Source organism: Nerophis lumbriciformis, linkage group LG21, assembly GCF_033978685.3.
Source record: "Nerophis lumbriciformis linkage group LG21, RoL_Nlum_v2.1, whole genome shotgun sequence".
Lineage (NCBI taxonomy): Eukaryota > Metazoa > Chordata > Actinopteri > Syngnathiformes > Syngnathidae > Nerophis > Nerophis lumbriciformis.
The window spans coordinates 16,512,501-16,535,989 of NC_084568.2; the positions used below are offsets into that span (position 1 = coordinate 16,512,501).

At 36.7% G+C, this 23,489-nt stretch overlaps 1 protein-coding gene across 1 annotated transcript; it reads left to right on the forward strand.

Moving 5' to 3' along the window:
• Positions 1–12,524: 12,524 nt before the first annotated feature.
• On the forward strand, positions 12,525–22,176 carry lye (lymphocyte antigen-6, epidermis). Its single transcript, XM_061983417.1, has 3 exons — positions 12,525–12,639; positions 17,302–17,412; positions 21,607–22,176. Exons 1-3 carry the CDS (start codon positions 12,588–12,590, stop codon positions 21,816–21,818), a joined length of 375 nt encoding a protein of 124 aa, XP_061839401.1. The 5' UTR covers positions 12,525–12,587; the 3' UTR covers positions 21,819–22,176.
• Positions 22,177–23,489: the final 1,313 nt, after the last annotated feature.

The following is a 23,489-nucleotide window of genomic DNA, read 5'->3' on the forward strand; positions in this document are numbered from 1 at the left end:
TTAGTGAGCAAGGGAGGTATTCCAGGAACTCGGTTCAACACATTCATAACGCACGTTAACTGTGAGCACACGAGTGAGAATGTGAGCGGAGTTTAGACCTTCAGTCTGAGTTGATTGACCTCAAGATGGGAAACTCTGACCGTTACTGCCAGAGTCAATGCATGAGTTTAAGTGCAGTAGTTCATTTAGAAAGTGGAGGGTGACCTTTAAAGTTTGTGCACATGGAGGCAGCTGAAAATAATCTCTTATTTGTTGACAATTTTTTTTTTACATTGATGCGAATGCAAATTACATATCATATTTTGTTATAATACGGCACTTTCTGTCAGTTAGACCAATTTACTTATCAGTGCGTATTACTGTACGTACTAAAATGCGAGATACATTTCTTGAAATAGGAAAAATTATCGGACATTTTAGCTCTTGTTGGAAGGTTATTTTACTTGTAAGTAAACTAGCTCATTTATTGGTTATATTTACAAAAATGAAATACCAAAAAAAAAACTTTTTAATGTAATTTTTAAAATATTGGCTAAAACAGATTAAATATCTGAAATACGGGTAAAAAATATTTATTGTATTTTCTTTTCTTTTTCAAGTTTAACAGTTCACTTGATGTCACTTGACAACCAGCGTCCTTTACAGTGGACATTTTTGCATTAGTTTCGAGGATGCTGCGGTTCTCAGCAGGATACGATACAGATTTGAGTTATGTCTCAATTACAAAATTGGAAAAAAAACTACATTTTGCATACATTTTAATTGAAATTAAAAAAATGTATATATATATTTTTAATTGACTAGCGGGATATTTTTAAAATGACATTACATCTAACTAACCATGGGTTAAAAATCCTTTTTTGACATAAGTCTTTGGGAATGAATTATATCTATTATTATATCTATTAATTATATAATTATAGCTACTGGTTCCAAATTAACAGACATGTCATGTCTGACAGCGGGCTTCCCATTTATCAGGAGGGAGGAGGAGACAGTTTGTTCAAGATAACCTGCCAGCGAGCATGTTAGGTCCACAAAGTAAGTTACCATGGTAGCTAACTCTGAATTTGACTAACCTCTCTTTCTGAAATGAAATAACCTAAAATTTTCTCATCTTTTCTTTAATCTGAAGTAAATAAACCAATTAATCAGACTTAAGTATAGAACAAATGCTTGAAGTTTGTCTCTTTTAAATTTCTAATAGTAATAACTTGTAAGGGTTACGTAGCTTGAGGCGCGACCCCAAGATGCAGAGACAGCAGACGAAGTGCGTGTAAAAAAGTATTTAATAATGCATTTTTTGTGGCACAGTGAAGTTTACTTTGGTATTCACAGTATTTTCCCATAGCTCCACATAATATTCAAATATGGCAACACCACAGAACAGTAAAAAGAATGGTGTGACTTCTCATTCAGAATATGTTTTGCTTTGTTGCCAATTGAACACATATGTTGAAGGGTTGTCCCGATACCAATATATTGGTACCGATACCGAAATGTATTTTGATACTTTTCAAAATAATGGCTTTATTTGAACATAAAATATTATAATACATTAAACATACATTTCTTATTGCAATCAAATAACAATTGTGTCCCTAAATAAAATAGTAAACATACCAGACAACTTATTCTTCAGTAGTAAGTAAACAAACAAAGGCTCCTAATTAGTCTGCTGACATATGCAATAACATATTGTGTCATTTCTCATTTCATTATTTTGTCAAAATCATGAGGGACAAGCGGTAGAAAATTGATTATTGTTCTACTTGTTCATTTACTGTTAAAATCTGCTTACTCTCTGTCTTAACATGTTCTATCTACACTTCTGTTAAAAAGTAATAATCACGTATTCTTCTGCTGTTTGTATACTTTACTTGAGCTTTGGGTGATACCAGAAATGTTGGTATCAATCCAATACCAAGTAGTTACAGGATCATACATTGGTCATACTTAAAGTTCTCCTGTGTCCACGGACGTATTTCCTGAGTTTATAAACAATAAGAAATGACAAAAGATTTTGTCATTATAAAAAATATCGATGTAATCAGTGTAGTATCGACTATATACAGCTCTTGTACTTGGTATGGTTACAGTCGATGTCTGTGTAGATCCACCCATTTGTTTACATTCAGGATCGCTAGCTTGCTGTTAGCAGTGAGCTATTGTATCCTCCACATGTTTAGCTATTCCTTGTCCTGCAGGGATGATACTTGTAAAAAGTAGTTTATTTGTCGCCATGGAGGCGAGGATTAGTGATTTAGAAGCAGCTATAACATTGTGGATGGACATTGACCGCTAGCAAACTAGCTATTTTTTAAAGCACTTTTTGCAGAGTGTTTATAACTTCACCTTTATCATTATTGTTTAAGCCAAAATGCGTCCATTCTCCCTCTGTATCTGCTTTTAAGTACTCCGTGCGTGGGTGTTGCCAACATGGCATGCGCCTCTTCTCGTTTTACCAGCAATGTCACGATCACATGACGGTGCACCGTCATGTATGTAAAAAAAAAAAAAGTAATGGTATTTTTTAGAGGCAGTATAGTATAGGTATGTGTGTAACATTTTAAAAATGAACCCATTTAAATAAAACCTGTATTATGAGACTGGTCTTGACGATTTCAGTGAGGTAAGTATCATTTTCCTGTGATAAATATTAAGAAGGTTATGAATTTTTTAACATTTGAGAATAAACAAATTTATGATCAACCTCTTCAATACGAAGTCAATGTGGCTTAAGATTTTAGATGTGACCTTTTTGTTAAAAATGTCATAACTTTCCTATCATTTACCCCATTTTAAAAAGGTTGGTATTGTTGGAAACGCTTATTAAAGAAACAGAAACATATGTTTCACAGTTAAGGTGTATTTTTGATTGGTCAAATTCATGAAATTAGTGTAGGAAATAGTGTTGTAACGATACCAATATTTTGGTACCGGTACTAAAATTATTTTGATACTTTTCGGTACTTTTCTAAATAAAGGGGACAAAAAAAATGGCGTAAAATCTTCGGGTACATTAAACATATGTTTCTTTTTGCAGTTACGTAAAAAGCTGGCAGCCTAGTTGCTAGAAATGTTGTGTTAAATTTACATTGCTTTTTATAACATTTTTTGTTAATGGAAAAACAATACACGTTCTTTTTTTATTCTGGCAACTTCACTGCCAATTTTTCTACCGTGAAAACAAATTTCCATTTACAGTAATACACCGTTAAAAACAACAACCGTAGATTTTACAGTCAAAAACTGGCAGCTCAGTCAACAGAATTTTAACGCAAAAAACAGTAGTGTTTTTTTTTTTCAATTTACAGTATAATGCTGTAAAGAACAATGTAAAATGTATTGTAATTTTTATTAATTTGATGGGTAGTTTGCTATAAAGTTAAGTATTTTTATTTATTTTTACTTAGGCAAAAACATGATTGGAAAGTATGATGATATGCTGTAATATTTGTTGCAATATTGGATACTATTAAAGTTTAAAAGGTATGCAATTTCAAGCAGTACATATATTTTTTCTGTCAAAATGAAAAAAATCAATTACATTTAGTGAAGAAATATTAAGTACTTTATTGACACATATTTCCAGGTGTTTGCGGGCCAGATAAAATGATGTTGCGGGCCAGATCTGGCCCCCGGGCCTTGAGTTTGACACCTGTGTTCTAGATAAACAGGGATAATGTGTTGTACGTCATGAGTGTGTGTATAATGGTGACGAAAACAACGCGAACGCACTTGAAATCTGAAAACAGCGGTCTGGTTGCTACTCATGATGGCGCATTCAAACGTGACACGCTCTTGAGTGACCACTGCGGAGAGGGTGCTCATGTCTGTGTTGATCATATTTTTGTTTGGCCATGTGCTGTCTGGTTTTGGACTCTTTTTAGGTCCTGCTTTTCACTCCCTTGTCTTGTTTCCATGGTTACCCATTAGTTTCACCTGTTCCACGTTTGGACTCATTGTGCACTCTTGTTTTGTTACCATAGCAACCATTAGTTTTCACCTGTCACGTCACGCACCTGTTTCACATTTTGAGTCACGCACCTGTTTTCGCTAAGCATGTCTGTAGTATTTAAGTTCATTGTTTTCAGTTTGTCTTTCTGGCGACATCATACCCCTGTCACACTCTCCACACACACCCTTATGACCCTTGCTGCTCTTTTTTCATGACGTTTTCTTGTCCAAGTAAGTTTTCTTTATTCATGCCATAGTTTGCAAGTTTTGTTTAATTGTTCATAATTTCTGCCTTTGTGCAAGTTTTGTGTTTATAGTCAAGTTTTGTACTTCCGCCCTTGTACGCGCCTTTAGTTTGTTCCTTTTGTTATAGTAAAATTAAATATATATTCACCTGCAAGTCATATCTGGTCCAAATCATTTGCACCACGGGAGAACAAATCACACCATAGTCCAAGTTTTGACAAAGGGCAGGAGTGTCAAACTCATTTTAGCTCAGGGGCCGCCTGGAGGAAAATCTGTGTACACGCGGGCTGGACTATTAAAATCATGGCATTAAAACTAAAAAATAAAAACTTCAGATTGTTTTCTTTGTCTTACTTTGTCCAAAAATAGAACAAACACCTTCTGAAAATATTACAATAAAAATATTTAAAAAATACCGGCAGCGGTAAAGTTTAGATCAATGAAAGAAAGAAGAAAGTGAATGAATGTTTATAACTGAATACATTTACACATGCATAAAAATGTGTTTTCTTTTGGATTATTTTTTTTATGAATTAAGTAACGTTTATGACAACCTTTTTCCAAAACACAATATAGAATGTGAGATATAACAGGATAATGCATACCGGTACATTTATCATTTGTTTTCAAAACGCTTACAAAAAAGTGGAACCCCAAGAATTTACTATGGGACCCCATTTTTATGACTTGATGGGGTCCCTGGTACGCCATTTTGAAAATTATTCGCGCCAACACGGATGGAGTATTGGTGCGTGCAAAACAGCAGCAGGCGCCTGCGGGCCGGTTCTAATACTAATCAAATATCATCCCGGGGGCCATAGATTATTCACTTTGACTTTGACACCCCTGCCCTAAGGGAACAACGTTAATATATGTTTGATGATACGTGATTATATGCATGAGTGTATGTATGCATATGTGCTTGCATATGTACAGTATGTGTATATGTAAGTTTGTACATACATACAGTATATGTTTGCTTGGTCGCTTTTTACATTCGTGCACGGTCGCGCCCGGATCCATCTACAAAAATGGAAGCAACACACGTAAGTTAACTTCATGATTTGTCATTAAATAAGGACTAAAAACATGAGATAATATTGCACCTTTCTTTTGACACTGAGCAAAAAGTCTTGCTTGTCAAAGTTGTCCCATCAGGTGGAGGTTCGCTCACTGTCGTTAGCACTGAATGTCGCAAAGCCCATTTTGATGTGTTTTTAGTGAAAATAGCAGCATTTTTAGGTTCAGACATACAATAAGTCTTCTTATAGTGTGTTTAAAGGCAGTGTTGTTGAGCTTTGGAAATGACACGGCACAACCGTGACGTCATCACAAGTCTCCGTTTGTGCCGTGTACACGCATACGCTAAGCGGAGAGTTTTGAAACTCTACACTTTGGCCAGCGTTTGCAAAAGTCTGCGTTTTTAAAGATAAAAGTATGTGACAAGAAGCCTAAATGCAGAGATAAGTATGCATTCATTAAGTATCCGTGTTCGTGTGGACATGTCCTCAGACGAAACCCACCAAGGCAGCTTCGGTCTGAAATTCCTCGTATTTAAGCTCACGCCAGCGAGTGAAAGCCAGGGCATTGTTGATCCTGACTGTCCTTTTATCCGAGTAAACTCTGTTTTTCTTTTTTGTCTCTTCAGCCAAAAATGTTCGTTTCTTTGGATATTTTGGAGCTTTGGTCATGATAGCAGTAATTGCACGTAGACATTCTTATTATTATTATTATTTTTGTTTTCGGGCGGCACGTAGGCGTTCGCATGGACTTCCGTCTTTTTAACAAATTGGGAAAAAAGGGAGTTATGTATGCTGCAAAACAAGTCAGCACGTTTGTAGTTTTTTGTGTGGCAGGGTTCCTGCCACCCTCTTTAATGTCGCTAAGTGCCAGTAAAACGATACAGACCCCCTCAGGCCATGACAGAGGTGTCATTCAACTAGCTGTATCATCCCAAAAGTTATACAAATATTTTATGAAGGTTGACAAGTTACTTAGTGCTCCTTTAATCAGTTATCGTGGCCAAAAAATAAGTCTATTTCAAACGATCAATCGTTTACACTGCACACCAAATCAGATTTTTTTGCCCTCAAGTGACACAGATAAAAACGTTTTTTTCCAGTTTAAACCCTCCAAAGTGGTTCAAATCTGATCTTTTGGCATCAGATTCAGGCCACATCAGGAGGTAGTCCAAATCCAAATTGGAATCTGATCTTTTTAAATGTGGCTTCAGTCTAAACGTCAATGCGACCTGAATGCGACCTGTATGTGACTTTTTGGTCAGCTTTGGGCGAGCTATGTCATTGGTGTGCGTGGGGAAAGATACAGCCCTCCAGCGGAAGTGGATACTTCATCACAACATCCGGTTTTGGTGAGCAAAATCTATTTTCGGATGGCAAATTTTTTGTGCATTACTAGTCAATAGTGCGTAAATAATAGGCTATATGTAATTTATAAATATATATTTTGATTACGAAGAAATAGCGATTGTTGAAGGACCGGAATTGACGCTGTGATGTATTTGCTTACATGTGAGTTGAAAAACAACGCTAACGTTGATCCACGCTGATGTCCGTGCCTCCTCTATTTAACAGCCATTAAAGCAAGGGTCCCCACACTTTTTGACTCGGGGGCCGCATTGGGTTAAAATAAATTAGCAAGGGGCCGGGCTGTATATATATATATATATATATATATATATATATATATATATTAGGGATGTCCGATGATATCGGCCTGCCAATATTATCGGCCGATAAATGCGTTAAAATGTAAAATCGGAAATTATCGGTATCGTTTTTTTTCTTATCGGTATCGCTTTTTTTTTTCCTTTTAAAAAAAAATATTAAATCAACATAAAAAACACAACTTACAATTAGTGCACCAGCCCAAAAAACCTCCCTCCCCCATTTACACTCATTCACACAAAAGGGTTGTTTCTTTCTGTTGTTAGTATGCTGGTTCCTACATTATATATCAATATATATCAATACAGTCTGCAAGGGATACAGTCCGTAAGCACACATGATTGTGCGTGCTGCTGGTCCACTAATAGTACTAACCTTTAACAGTTAATTTCACTCATTTTCATTAATTACTAGTTTCTATGTAACTGTTTTTATATTGTTTTACTTTCTTTTTTATTCAAGAAAATGTTTTTAATTTATTTATCTTATTTTATTAATTTTTTTAAAAAGTACCTTATCTTCACCATACCTGGTTGTCCAAATTAGGCATAATAATGTGTTAATTCCACGACTGCATATATCGGTTGATATCGGTATCGGTTGATATCGGTATCGGTAATTAAAGAGTTGGACAATATCGGATATCGGCAAAAAGCCATTATCGTACATCCCTAATATATATATATATATTGTGGAGTCTCACTCAAGCACCGCCTGACAGGTAGGCACCTCACAGGGGAGGAGCCAGGGAATGGAGGCAGAGTGGAACACGGAAGACAACGCCCCAGCCTTGGCCGCATCATCGAGGGGCGGTACATTCCCCTGTACCTGCTCAATCAGCCTGAAGTGGCACCAGGTGGGGCCCAGCTACAAACTGTTCTTAACTCTGCCTCATTCAGGTCTGGCTCTCCTCTGTGTCAAGGCAGGTGCATCAGGCGGCAATGACCTATGACCTTTAAAGAAGTGTGCTGTGTGAAGAACTGAGAGCCCCAGATGGGAGATATTTATGTTTATTAATGGACACTTAAAGTTTGCTACTTCCACACCCCGCCCTTCCTAAAAAGACTTGTACAATAAATGCCCTTTTCGGCTTGCTGCAAAACCAAACCTCTGTCTTGGTGAGAATCAGGTACCACAATATATACATATATATACAGTATATTCCTTGCGCATTAATTGACTGAAAGAGGGCTCGCTTGACACTGCGGCGCGAGCGCAAAGATGTCACGTTATTGATGGGAAAATGCATTTTTTAGGCAATATGATTTGCCTGAGAGGCTAGGAGACACCAAGAGTAACAAGCGGTAGAAAATTGATTAGAAAGGACAGATTTAAAAAAAAATTAAATACAATTACAATTTTTTTAAACTTGTGACTTCCTGCGGGCCGTATTTTGGACGATGGCCTTCGTTTGGGGACTCCTGTATTTAAGGATTAGACCCCTCCCAAATATATTGCTCTATATACATCCATTCATACAAACCCCGTTTCCATATGAGTTGGGAAATTGTGTTAGATGTAAATATAAACGGAATACAATGATTTAAAAATCATTTTCAACCCATATTCAGTTGAATATGCTACAAAGACAACATATTTGATGTTCAAACTGATAAACTTTTTTTTTTTGCAAATAATCATTAACTTTAGAATTTGATGCCAGCAACACGTGACAAAGAAGTTGGGAAAGGTGGGAATAAATACTGATAAAGTTGAGGAATGCTCATCAAACACTTATTTGGAACATCCCACAGGTGTGCAGGCTAATTGGGAACAGGTGGGTGCCATGATTGGGTATAAAAACAGCTTCCCAAAAAATGTTCAGTCTTTCACAAGAAAGGATGGGGCGAGGTACACCCCTTTGTCCACAACTGCATGAGCAAATAGTCAAACAGTTTAAGAACAATGTTTCTCAAAGTGCAATTGCAAGAAATTTAGGGATTTCAACATCTACGGTCCATAATATCATCAAAAGGTTCAGAGAATTTGGAGAAATCACTCCACGTAAGCGGCATGGCCGGAAACCAACATTGAATGATCGTGACCTTCGATCCCTCAGACGGCGCTGTATCAAAAACCGACATCAATCTCTAAAGGATATCACCACATGGGCTCAGGAACACTTCAGAAAACCACTGTCACTAAATACAGTTCGTCGCTACATCTGTAAGTGCAAGTTAAAGCTCTACTATGCAAAGCGAAAGCCATTTATCAACAACATCCAGAAACGCCGCCGGCTTCTCTGGGCCCGAGATCATCTAAGATGGACTCATGCAAAGTGGAAAAGTGTTCTGTGGTCTGACGAGTCCACATTTCAAATTGTTTTTGGAAATATTCAACATCGTGTCATCCGGACCAAAGGGGAAGCGAACCATCCAGACTGTTATCGACGCAAAGTTCAAAAGGCAGCATCTGTGATGGTATGGGGGTGTATTAGTGCCCAAGGCATGGGTAAGTTACACATCTGGGAAGGCACCATTAATGCTGAAAGGTACATACAGGTTTTGGAACAACCTATGCTGCCATCTAAGCGCCGTCTTTTTCATGGACGCCCCTGCTTATTTCAGCAAGACAATGCCAAACCACATTCAGCACGTGTTACAACAGCGTGGCTTCGTAAAAAATGAGTGCGTGTACTTTCCTGCCCCGCCTGCAGTCCAGACCTGTCTCCCATCGAAAATGTGTGGCGCATTATGAAGCGTAAAATACGACTGCGGAGACCCCGGACTGTTGAACGACTGACACTCTACATAAAACAAGAATGGGAAAGAATTCCACTTTCAAAGCTTTAACAATTAGTTTCCTCAGTTCCCAATCGTTTATTGAGTGTTGTTAAAAGAAAAGGTGATGTAACACAGTGGTGAACATGCCCTTTCCCAACTACTTTGGCACGTGTTGCAGCCATGAAATTCTAAGTTAATTATTATTTGCAAAAAAAAAAGAAAAGTTTATGAGTTTGAACATCAAATATCTTGTCTTTGTAGTGCATTCAATTGAATAGGGGTTGAAAAGGATTTGCAAATCATTGTATTCCGTTTATATTTACATTTAACACACTTTCCCAACTCATATGGAAACGGGGTTTGTACATTATATCACTTTAATTTATGTTCTCGTAAAAAACACTTATTTTAAGGTGTAGTGACCATATCTATGGTGGCAACTTTTATTTTGTAGTAGTAGTTGCGACCTCCTTGTTCATTAACGGAATCCGGTCAACTTCCTTTGTTTTCACTCTGTCGAACTGCGCATGCAAGTGACGTCGGGGCCACACTGGGGCCACTTTGGGGCCTGTGCGTGTTTATACCGGAGTCTGATAAAGATCACATTTCACTTCCAGTGTAAACAGTCAGCCGGAAAATATCCGATATCGAAAAAATCCGATTTGGACCTGCAGTGTAAACGTAGTCAAAAATGAGTTGGTGTTTTTCATTGTTCACACTTTGAGTACATTCGCTTGATCAAACCTTTTCCAACATTCCACTCTACAAAATGATAAAAGTGTGTATAGTTTGTGCTGATATCGTATGGGATTAATATCGGTATCAGCCAATACTCAAGGATCCGATATTGGTATCGTAAAGGAATAATGATATCACCTATAACACAGGGATGACACAAAGTTATATCTTTATATAAGTTCCGTTTGAGCATTGTTTTACAGAATAACAAATATCAAAATGGCCTCTGCATGCTTTGACGTTTTAGTATGCTGCCCTTAGTGGAAAAGGTTTGGACACCCCTGATCTACAACATGAACAGGATGTCTGCTCTGGTAAAACAAACACCAATGCATTATTAAGCTCACTTGTCACCTGTTGGATATCTTTGCTGCGCAGTAACCTATAATTTAAGCTGCACAAGTGCGAATTGTGAGACAAATACACTCCCGCCGTATGGATTGACAACAATTCCCACAGACCGGTCTTCCAAGACGAGTTCAATTCCAACGCTAGACTCCACCTTTTTAATGAGCCAGTTGATTGTGGTAATTATGCAACAAGTCAGTGTTCTGGTATGTGCCTGTAAACATAATGACGAATAGTTTCAGCTACTAAGAACCTTTCAAGGCAATGGTGTCCAAAGCGTGGCGTGGGGACCATGAGCGGCCCGCAACCCGAGTTTTGTTGGCCCGCACTATATTGTTGAAATAGGATCAAACAAAACAAGAGCAACAAGACTTAATGTAATGAAAAAAAACATACATTACTATACTAACAACTGTGTAAATATGATATTGATATTGGATATCAATCCGATACAAGCAAAATAACAAGTATTGGATTAGCGCAAGCCCGACATACATAATTAGTGTCCCTAATTGACAACAGCTAAGCACACAAACGAGCCATACATAACAAGTGTCCTTTATTGAATAATTTGCAGTCTAAAACACCACATTTGTCAATATAAAAAAGTTAAAAAAATGATTAAGTACAGATTCAAAGTCTCCAAGACAGCAGAGTGTTAAAAATTGTATCCAGTAACCAATGTGTCCGCATCACTCCACATACTACGTCACGTCTTAGTGTGACCACAAGACGTTGCAAAAAAACCCAACAATGACCACTCAGCTTCAACTTAAAGACATCATAAATTAATTCCAGACAATTAATGATAAATAGGTAAGTGTTTTTCATACCTAGCATTGTTCTCTTTTTTCACTTATTCTACTTTTTTGAACACGCCACAGTACAAAACAATAAAAGCATGTATCATTTGTGCTGATATCGTATCGGTTTAATATCGGTATTGGCCAATTCTCAAGACTCCAATATCAGTATATCACAGGAATAATCATGTCACCTATAATACAAAGCTGACACAAAGTTATATCTTTGAATATACAGTACAGGCCAAAAGTTTGGACACACCTTTTCTTTATTTTCATGACTATTTACATTGCAGATTGTCACTGAAGGCATCAAAACTATGAATGAACACATGTGGAGTTATGTACTTAACAAAAAAGGTGAAATAACTGAAAACATATTTTTATATTCTAGTTTAATAGCCACCCTTTGCTCTGATTACTGTTTTGCACACTCTTGGCATTCTCTCGATGAGCTTCAAGAGGTAGTCACCTGAAATGGTTTTCACTTCACAGGTGTCATAGTTTTGATGCCTTCAGTGACAATCTACATTGTAAATAGTCATGAAAATAAAAAAAAATGCATCGAAATGAGAAGGTGTGTCCAAACTTTTGGTCTGTACTGTATATCATTTTTGTTTTTAGAATAAAAAAATATATAAAAATGGTGCGGCATGCTTTGACTTTTTAGTATGCTGCCCTTGGTAGAAAACGTCTGGACACCCCTGTTGTAACACATGAAGCCTTCAACGTTCCAAGTAAAGAGTGGGGTTGTAGATAAAGACCAACAACCATCATTTCGGTGTAACCTACTTCATAGTTGACTCTCCATTTGTCAACAAATAATCAAATATGTTATATACACAAGTTAAATAAATCAATGTTGATGAAAAATTTTTGATTTTTTTTTTTTTTTTTTTTTAGCACTGGAAGTCTTCCAATCATACTACTTGCAAAACTGCAAAACCTGAAGTGTCACATTTTTACAGCCTTTCCCATTGACGTGCAGTACACACGTCTATTGATTGGTCACGTGACCGTCGGCGTATTTAAGTCCCTGGCTTTGTGTAAATCTTATTCAGGTGAAAGTTTTTGTAGAGACGATGAACAACTTTTGGAAAGCAACGACCTTCCTGGCGGCCATTGTAGTGGCGGGTAAGTGCATCAGAGCTGGGAGAGAAAATATTTGTCTCACGCTTCCCTTATTGAACGGTTATTACACGATTACTGCATGGTTTTACTAAAAGAAAAAAGACCAGATTTTCTTGTACGAGTATGTTTTCTATGTTGCCGATTAAGAGACAATTAATGGTATATTTTTTTTTTCGAACATGCCAAAAAATGTACAAAGCAGTACAATGTAAATCTCTTTATGTATTAAAAAAAAAAAATCATAATGATTTTTTTGTTGTTGTTGTTGTTGTGTGACATACAATATAAATATAGTTTTTTGAGTTGAATAGCGAATGTTGTATATCTGCGAATACTGAGCATATTTATATTTCTTTATTTTCTGTTTCATTCATGATTTATTTTAATTATTCAGTATTCAATTAGTTTTTATTCAATATTGAGTGAATTAAATAAATGTAAAGATGGAAATGGAAAGGAAATGCAACATCAGGGTTACAATTGCTTAATTGAAAATGTCCTAAAAAGGACCAGGAATATGTAGTAGTTTATTAATTTATCGTGTATTTTAATTTTATTTTTTTTAATTTTATTTCATCCGAATGCAGCTGAGATAGGCTCCAGCACCCCCCACACCCCCGAAAGAGACAAGCGGTAGGAAATGGATGGATGGATAAATTAACATTTTAACGTTACTTTTGCCCTTATAGAAGACTCTAGTTGGCAAAGAGGACTGGAATTCAATAGTGTTTCTCACTTTTTTTTAATCAAAGCACTGGCACTCGCAATTTTCTTTGGCCCCATGGTGGCTTTGCTGGGACTGATTTACCAATACATGGGATTTTTTTGTTTGGACCCCCTTATACACAGAATAATTTGCATTGAAAACAGACTATAGTGGTTTGTTATGCGCAATGTTTGGCCATATAACTGAGACGGGGTACAACATTTTGGTGACATTTTTTGTAAAAAACCAAGCCTCATGAAAAATTCCACTGATCCGATACAAAAAATTGCCTGAATTTTCTTTTTCATCTACACATGTTGCACTTCACATGTAATCAAACGTAATGTATATGAGTTTTGATACAAGTATTATTGGAACTCATTAGATTGTGCAGTAAAGTGTGTATGACATCTGCAGTATGGCATTCCTGTGATTGTCTAAAAAGGTGGGGTCGAAAAAAAACTCCAGTACAAACATCTTGTATGTCGAGAAGTGAAGCTTCTTTTGTTTCTTGCACGTCATAATAACGTTAATTACTGCACAACTAATGGAACCACACCTATTGAGTACTGTCACTGTGCAACAAAAATGACTCACCTCCCTGAGCGAGGACTGGTAATATAATTATTTTTTTTTGTGTGTGGGTATAATAGGGCAACTTTTGCACACAAACATAAAAAAATCTCACATCACTGTGCACTACATTCTCGGGCTGATGACAGCCTTCTACCATTGAATAACATGTTATTTAAGTAAGGGTGGTTCTCCTTTCAGAGTTCAATATAACATTTTCCAAAAATATCTGGAATATTGCCGAAGTTTGGATGCACAGTGGATTGAGCTGGGACAAGACATTCTGTTTTCAAAAGAATTTGGTGTGTTTTTGTAAAAATAAAACACATAATCATTTGCAGTCTTCCTTTTATTATATATAAAAGGTCCATGGGCTGAACAGCCGTTACTTTGTTAAAGTCCTCCTTATTTTTTTTTTAAGTTTTAAAAGTCTGTTAGCGACTTTGTGAGTTTTGCACTTCTACATGTTAAATCGGAGTACTACTGCAATTTTTTTTATTTGATTAGCAAGAAAAACAATGTCCCATTTACACATTCAATATATTACACAAGCTTTACGAAGTCATGCTTAAAACTAAACATTATATTGGCGACATGCTGACAAAAGCGTTTGCGTGACCTCAGAACTCAATTCTCTTAACTGCACGAAGAGTGTAAGCTTGCTTGCGCACAAATCAGAGAAAAAAGACTCACAGCAGTCTCATCATTGATTTCTATGCTGTATTTGGCCAAGTGCACTCAGCAGTGCGCGCAGTGCACTAAAAGGGAACGCCAGCTTGCGCACTAAAGATGAAAAGCTAGGAAATGTGCAAATTGTGCGATTTTTATCTAGGGAGGCTGTTTACAAATGGCAGGGGTTTTACAGATTTCATTCAAATACAAGTTAAACAGTCTTGGTCCCAGGATTGACCCCTGGTGTACACCACAAGCTATGTTTAAAGGGGCTGTTTGCAACTTGCTCAAAGTTAAATTTTTTAATCCCCAAAAAATATAACAAGAACACCTCTGGCTATCTTTTGTTATCATAGAATATTACTTTTCTACTCATAATTTTAGTTTGGATTAAGTATGAGGATGGGCGGTTTATTTCAAACCACCTTTTTACGCAATTCATTTTCTCTGTGTTTTAGTTGCTCTGGCGGATTCTCTCATGAACAAATTGCAGTAGTGTCCTCTAAATCAGTGGTCCCCAACCACCGGGCCACGGCCCGGTACCGGTCCGTGGATCGATTGGTACCGAGCCGCACAAGAAATTAAATTTTTTTTTTTTTTTTTTTTTTTTTTTTTTTAAATTAAATCAACATAAAAAACACAAGATACACTTACAATTAGTGCACCAACCCAAAAAACCTCCCTCCTCCATTTACACTCATTCACACTCATTCGCACAAATGGGTTGTTTATTTCCGTTATTAATATTTATGGTTCCTACATTATATATCAATATATATCAATACAGTCTGCAGGGATACAGGCCGTAAGCACACATGACTGTATTTTTTTATGACCAAAAAATAAATAAATAAAATAAAATAAAATAAAAATACATTACATCCCCAAAAAATATAACAAGAACACCTCCAGCTAGCTTTTGTTATCATAGAACATTATTTTTCTACTCATAATTTTAGTTTGGATTAAGTATGAGGAAGGGCGGTTTATTTCAAACAACCTTTTTAAGTAAATCATGTTCTCTGTGTTTTAGTTGCTCTGGTGGATTCTCTCATTAACAAATTGCAGTAGTGTCCTCTGTAGATAATACTTCTAGGGTTTTACAAATGCTATTTATTGATTGATTGAATGAGAAGTTTATTGACATCTTCAAGAATTGAATCCATGTAATGCTTTAAACAGGCAAATGGATGGCACAAAAAGCCAAAAGGCTTGTTTCCATTGTGGTCCATTAAATATTCATCACATTTGGTACATTCAATAATAAAAGATATATAACCTGTAGTATGTATATAAAAAATGACGTTAAAAAAATTGATAAATTATGTACATATACACAGTATACATGTCAGGTGATTTGAAAAACAATATATACCGTATTTTTCGGAGTATAAGTCGCACTGGAGTATAAGTCGCACCTGCCGAAAATGCATAAGAAAGAAGGAAAAAAACCATATATAAGTCGCACTGGAGTATAAGTCGCATTTTTTTGGGAAATGTATTTGATAAAACCCAACACCAAGAATAGACATTTGAAAGGCAATTTAAAATAAATAAAGAATAGTGAACAACAGGCTGAATAAGTGTATGTTAAATGACGCATAAATAACCAACTGAGAACGTGCCTGGTATGTTAACGTAACATAAGAGTCATTTAAATAACTATAACATATAGAACATGCTATACGTTTACCAAACAATCTGTCACTCCTAATCGCTAAATCCCATGAAATCTTATACGTCTAGTCTCTTACGTGAATGAGCTAAATAATATTATTTGATATTTTACGGTAATGTGTTCATAATTTCACACATAAGTCGCTCCTGAGTATAAGTCGCACCAAACTATGAAAAAAACTGCGACTTATAGTCCGAAAAATACGGTACAAAAAATAGGGGCTGGGGGGTATATACACTATGTGCATGACACTATGTACATGACTATGCACATGTTGACTCCAAGAGTGTACAAAACAGAATGAGAAAATATATACGCACTATAACCACATTTAAACCTGTTTGATGCTTCGGAAAAATACAGGTTAAAGAGTTTTGGTCCCAGGATTGACCCCTTGTGTACACCGAAAGCTATACTTTAGCTTGCTTCCAGTAACATACGCTAACGATTTAACAGAACATATATTTATTTCAAAGTGTCTGTATTTTTTCATAATTACTAATGATACTGAATAAAAATTGTGCGTCGGTCCGGGGAATTTGTCTGGCGTTTGGTGTTGCCACTCATCGCTTTTGTGCACATACACAAAGGCAGTCTAAGAGAAGCAACTCACAGTTTGCAGTAATGTTGTTGTGACGATAGAATGTACATTCAATTATAGCTAACATTCGTAACAAAACTTTGCTCAATTGCTGTGATTAGCGGACCAAACACAAAGCATGTGTGGGACATAAGGGCACAGTTTGTCTCATTATGTGCTAAACACCAGAATAGGGAGGGTTTACGTCCAAATCAACGACACTTCTGCTGGTTTCAATGAAGTAGCGCAATCTGTAGAAACACGTGTTCAAGAAACGAATAAACAATCCCATCTTTGCACTGGAGGTCTAAAAAATATGTTAAAAAAATCTTACTATATTCAAACTATGACTCCATTTCCCAACTCTGCAGCAAGATAGACAGCAATGAATTATTGTAAGAATCCTCCTCACTTAAAATCACTACAATGATTGTTTTTCTTTTTCTCATTGAACAGCACACTGCCTGGACTGCCGCTTCTGTCCTGTAGCTCTACTAGATCTTTGTCTATTTGGAAGCGATGTCTCATGTGATAACGTAACCCAGCTTTGCTACCGAGGAAGTGCGGGTGAGTAGAATTTATTGTTCATTTTGCAACTTATTTAACTTTAGATGTGGAGACTTTTATTCCTGCCTTTTTTCTTTGCTGTTTGCGTTCACCTGGACAAATGTTTTTTTAGAGGCATAAATGTGATTCATCACAGCAACGAAAAGCTATCATAATAAGGAAAAGGCTATAATTGAATACAGTAAAAACAAATTATATCAAATTGGTACAGCAATATCATATAATGATGTTTATGTTACAAATCTACTAGAAGCTACATCCTTAAATGTTCTATTTCAAATCAAATCAAATCAAATCAACTTTATTTATAAAGCACATTTAAAATTTACCACAGGGTGGTAAAAACCAGTGGTTCTCGAACTTTTTTCACCAAGTACCACCATAATGATGAACATTAAAATACAGTAGCATAGTAGGCCTACATATTCACTTAAAACAGGGTTTTATTCAACGAACAAACAAAACAAAATGACACACAGTTTGAACAGTAACACTGTGTTTTAATATAGGAAAATAAAACACTGTACTTGAAAACAAGAGATTCTACGGCGTACTACTAAATGGAGCCTGCTTACAACCAGTGGTGCACGTACGACAGTTTGAAAATCATTCTTCTATTCAATTAACCACAGAGTCGAGTGTGTTACTGTGCACTGAATGCGTTATTGTATTTATATTCAACTCTGAAAGTCGTGTCTCCAAATAGCCTGCAATAAAATTCTGCGTACGCTTGCTGTTTTCTAATACCGAGGGATTCATTTCTAATTGACAGTAATTTTCTTCAATAAAAAAAATGAAAGACTGAATGACTGAGCACAGCTCAGTGCGCCACTGCGCTTGCACATTACGTACTTACCTAGGCAGAGGAAAATTAGTTCCCATTAGGGCTGGGCGATATGGCCTTTTTTTAATATCGCAATATTTTAAGGCCATATCGCGATACGTGATATATATCTCGATATTTTGCCTTAGCCTTGAATGAACACTTGATGCATATAATCACAGCAGTATGATGATTTTAAGTGTCTACATTAAAACATTATTCTTCATACTGCATTAATATATGCTACTTCTAAACTTTCATGCAGAGAAGTAAATCACAACTAAAAAAAATCACTATTTTTTTCATACGGTGTTGATCTGGGAATGTTTGCCTTGGCATTTTGATGGTGTGGGCGTGTGGCACCGAACGGAGATGTTGACGTGCGGAATACGTAAATATTGTTTTTAATATTGTTGTGCAGCACTTTGGAAACATTTGTGTTGTTTAAATGTGCTATATAAATAAAGTGGATTGGATTTGAGTGAGCACTCTTCATTCACTAGCAGGGGACTTTTCAAATGATGCTACATATTAGCAGTAGGCTACTGCTACTTTTTATAGCAACGCTTTCGCCCCACACTTGACAAATTACGGTTGTCTGTTCGACATATTCCCACTTGAAGCCAAACCACCGCCAGACGATGGACCCCCACTAGCATCACAGCTAACGTTAGCCATGCTGCTACCTCTTTGCTGCGCGAGGGCGTATACGCATGTGACGTATGACGTGACAGTATGTGACGTATGTAGAAGCTGCGCTTGCTGTCTGTGAGAAGCAGAGACAGGAAAGAGCGAGTACAGCATGTAGTTTAATGCCCGCAGCTAAAAGCAACTGCGTGAGAACGCATACTCGAATATCACGAAAAAGTCATTTTCTATATCGCACAGACACAAACCCGCGATATATCGCGCATATCGATATATCGCCCAGCCCTAGTTCCCACTAATCATTTAGACAAGATCTCATTAATTTAGTTACTTCCCACTGCGTTGTTGTTACTGATAAACATTGTTTCACTGCTAAAGTGTATGAAAATACTAATATCGATATTTAGATTTGAAAATTCAATGTTAGAGCATAAAGAGCTGGTATCGGCGGTATTCATATTTCCGTATCGAGCCGCACATCACTACTGTGTAGCTTAAGGTAACAGTGCGGCAGTCATGCGTGTTGTTTTACGATGACCTCATCAGTCCCATTAATGCTGACCAAGCAGTTTGCTCCTTCCCCCTATTGCAACGTTGGTTTTGATGTTGACGCGTTGCCCGATGAGAGAGCTTAGTTGTCACTTTCTCATGCATGCCAAAACCTTATTCTAGTATAAGGGTAAGTGTTCATATTCCAGAAACTGTCCATCTCCAATGTTTGTCTGCTTCCATTAATCACCATTCCGACAGACTGTTATATAATTTCTTATACGTTTATGTACATTACATGAGAAGCTAATTAGGGTTCGAGCAGCAGCCGCGAGAGCCCTGTTGTAATTGGTCCGTGCATTATTTTCCTCCAACTTTGACATGCACAAAAACGTATACATTTTGGCGGGATTTTAAAAAATTTTGGGGTTATCGAACACAAAGTTTCAAAACAGACTCTGGCACCTCCTTAAAAATGTGAAAAAAAATGAGCCCCTGCCACCAGATTTACGTATGGTCACGAAAATGGCTGGAAACGTCTATCAGTACAGGATGGACATAAAAGTCTCGATAGTCCATATTTGAAAACAAACAGGAAGTCGACTATCTTGGTCTCCGTCGGCCATTTTTAGGCCAAAAAACAACTTGAACAAGCTCCTCCTACAGACTTTGACCAAATGAGTTGTGGTTGAAATGACAGATATGAGACAGATGGCTGATCATAAATTACAAGGGAATTTTGCCTCCGCCGTAGGATGTGGGCGGGGCATGGTGCCAAACTTTGATTTGATGGTTCGCCACCAAACGTTCAACATTTACAGTTTAACTTGGCTCCACAAATTCAGATCTTGACCAGAGTTGGTACAAATGCAATGCCACCCTAAAGTGTTGGATCGGTCGGTACCTACTGTATTTGTATCCATTCTTAGTGGGCGGAGCCTGGCGGCAAAAACTGCACATCGCCATCAACCGTCGAACTGTCATTACTGCATTTAAGATCAGATCTCCTTCCAAACTGATATAAAGCTTTTAGGTTGGGGTCCGATCGCGACTACGTGTTGATATTGACACTAATTTTGTACCCTTCTGGTGTAAAATTATAACGATCATAACTTCCTTCTGCATGCTCTGATCTTCTTGAAAATGTCTGTGGTGTGTCGAGCATCGGGAAGGATGTGATTACAACACAACACACATTTCTAATTTGTGCTGTGAGTTGAAAATATTTTGGGAAACGCCGCCTTCACTCGATATTTCTCTTTGTCCAATGAGCTGTAGTTCTTAAAAGGGCTACAAACTTAAAAATATTACTTTATATTAACTTGTTACCACAGTCGTCGAAAAGTCATTTACACTTCACAACTACAGGAGGAGCCCTAGACCAAAATAATAATAAAAACAGAAATATTTTAGTTTTCGAGTTTGGACACTTGTAACTCATCTACTTTGATCAAAATTGACACATATGTGCAGGGTTAGACATCTTAATGCCAAACCAGGTTTAATCTGGATTTTAATGGATTTTAGTTTAAAAAAAACAAAAACACTTCAGCATGTTTCAGTGCTTATATTTTGCTCTTAAATTATATTTGATATGAACCAGGGGTGGGTAATACTACATACTTTGGTATTGATTGTATACCAAGTAAATACAGGTCGAGTACAGTCAGTGGTACCTCGGTTTTGGTTAGTAATACTTTCCAAAAGGTCTGGCGAAAAGAGAATCGTACAAAAACAGAAGCAATTTTATAATTTAATATAATGTTAAAAATATTACCACAAAACACATTACCGGTACATAGAAAATAATTATATAGATCAAGCTCCATTTTTGAACTTAATTGGTTTTTGAACAGGCTTTGTAAATAGAAAAGTTTGTATATTGAAGCAGGTTTCTCCAAAGGAAAAAATAAACATTAATAATGGGTTCCAGCCTCGACTAAAGTACATATTTTAGTAAATATTTGTACACGTTGAACACAATAACACGCTATATAGTACTGTATATCACACAAACATAACAGAGATCACCTTTCTATTTAAAAACAAAGCTAAAATCCAGGTGGACTGTCCTTTGCAGCCCTGTGCAAAGGACAGTCACACTGTCACTAGCCCTGTGATGCACTCACAGTTGGAAATCACAAAACTCCTTAACTTTAACAGCCATTCGAACATGATGAAGTTCATTACTCCCTCTAGTACGTGTTTTGAATGTATGATTGCACTTTTTTCAGAGTTCCCCGGACCACTGCCGATCAGAATATACACTCGCGGCTGCCTGGATCGAAACTTGTGTGAGCTTACGATGAACGGCACGGCCCTTGGAACTCCTTACACCGCCACTTTCGACTGTTGTGTCACCGACATGTGCAACGGTGCCGCGCCCCTCCAGCTCTCCCTTACAATGGCTGCCGGGGTGGCGCTTTTTTCGCTGTTGGCCATATAGGAGGTTGGACTGTCGCATGATCCATTATACAGGTTCTTGCACATCACGCCGGATAAATCGTTTTTACCATGAATATGATGGATATCAGTAAATACTTGCATATTCCTGTATCTTATTATTAACTTATACGCAAATACTGCACATCCATGTCAGCCTCTTCAGCTATGAATATTGATTTTGATATTGAAACCAGATATTTAGATATCATAGATTAAATAAACCAGTCTTCAGTTGAAATGAACAATATCACATGCATAGCTTTTTAGACAATATGTGAGTATCTTACAGTGTGTCCAGAAAAACATGATGTTGTAATATAAATTAATATATGAATAAATGGAGGTGGTTGTGGGACAAAGAGTATTTGCTTATTTACATATATAGATAGTTGTGTTTAACTCAGTAAAATACTACATGAATATAACTAAGAGGTAATATTTTTTTACGAATATATATATATATATATATATATATATATATGTATGATAGAGCAAGAAATTCCACTAATCAACCCTGATAAGGCACACCTGTGAAGTGAAAACCATTTCAGGTGACTACCTCTTGAAGCTCATCGAGAGAATGCCAAGGGTGTGCAAAGCGGTAATCAGAGCAAAGGGTGGCTATTTTGAAGAAACTAGAATATAAAACATGTTTTCAGTTGTTTCACCTTTTTTTGTTAAGTACATAACTCCGCATGTGTTCATTCATAGTTTTGATGCCTTCAGTGACAATCTACAATGTAAATAGTCATGAAAATAAAGAAAACGCATTGAATGAGAAGGTGTGTCCAAACTTTTGACCTGTACAGTATATATATATATATATATGACATAGTATCTTCAAACTTGCTATGAGAATGAAAGATCTCCTGATCGGTTTAGTTTTTAATTGGCAAGTTGTGTATGGGATGCAGTTATAAATACCTGTTGATATTTTGATGTCGAACCTAAATGTGTTTAGTCCATAGCAAAAAATAAATACTTTCAGATTTTGGATATCCCCTTTATCGACGGACTGTGACCATGGATCGATGCTCTATTGGAGCCTGCTGCAGGAGTATGAAATATCCACGTTTGAACATAAAAGAAAATATCTCTGATGACTCTGATAAACTAGTATTTATCACAAAAACATTTGACCAAATATTTAACACATATACTGTATGTCGCTATAGGCACATTACATTGTCTTCACATTTTAATAATGCAGTGGATTTCAACCTTTTTTGAGCGAAGGCACATTTTTTGAAAAAATGCAGAGGTTCACCACCAGTTGACATTAAAAAACGAAACTCAGTTGACAGTAAAAAGTCGTTGTCACAATTGTTGGATATGACTTTAAAGCATAACCAAGCATGCATCAATATAGCTCTTGTCTCAAAGTAGGTGTACTGTCACCACCTGTCACATCACCCCCTGACTTATTTGGAGTTTTTTGCGGTTTTCCTATGTGTAGTGTTTTAGTTCTTGTCTTGCGCTTCTTTTTTAATGGCTTTTTCTCTTTTTTGGTATTTTCCTGTAGCAGTTTCATGTCTTCCTTTGAGCGATGTTTCCCGAATATATTTTGTTTTAGCAATCAAGAAGATTTTAGTTGTTTTTATCCTTTGTGGGGACATTGTTGATTGTCATGTCATGTTCGGATGCACTTTGTGGACGCCGTCTTTGCTCCACA

Coding starts and splice junctions, on each gene's coding strand:
- lye (XM_061983417.1), top strand. CDS start 12,588: ATGAACAACTTTTGGAAAGCAACGACCTTCCTGGCGGCCATTGTAGTG. Junction 12,640..17,301: donor GGCGGCCATTGTAGTGGCGG/GTAAGTGCATCA, acceptor CTCATTGAACAG/CACACTGCCTGGACTGCCGC. Junction 17,413..21,606: donor TTGCTACCGAGGAAGTGCGG/GTGAGTAGAATT, acceptor CACTTTTTTCAG/AGTTCCCCGGACCACTGCCG.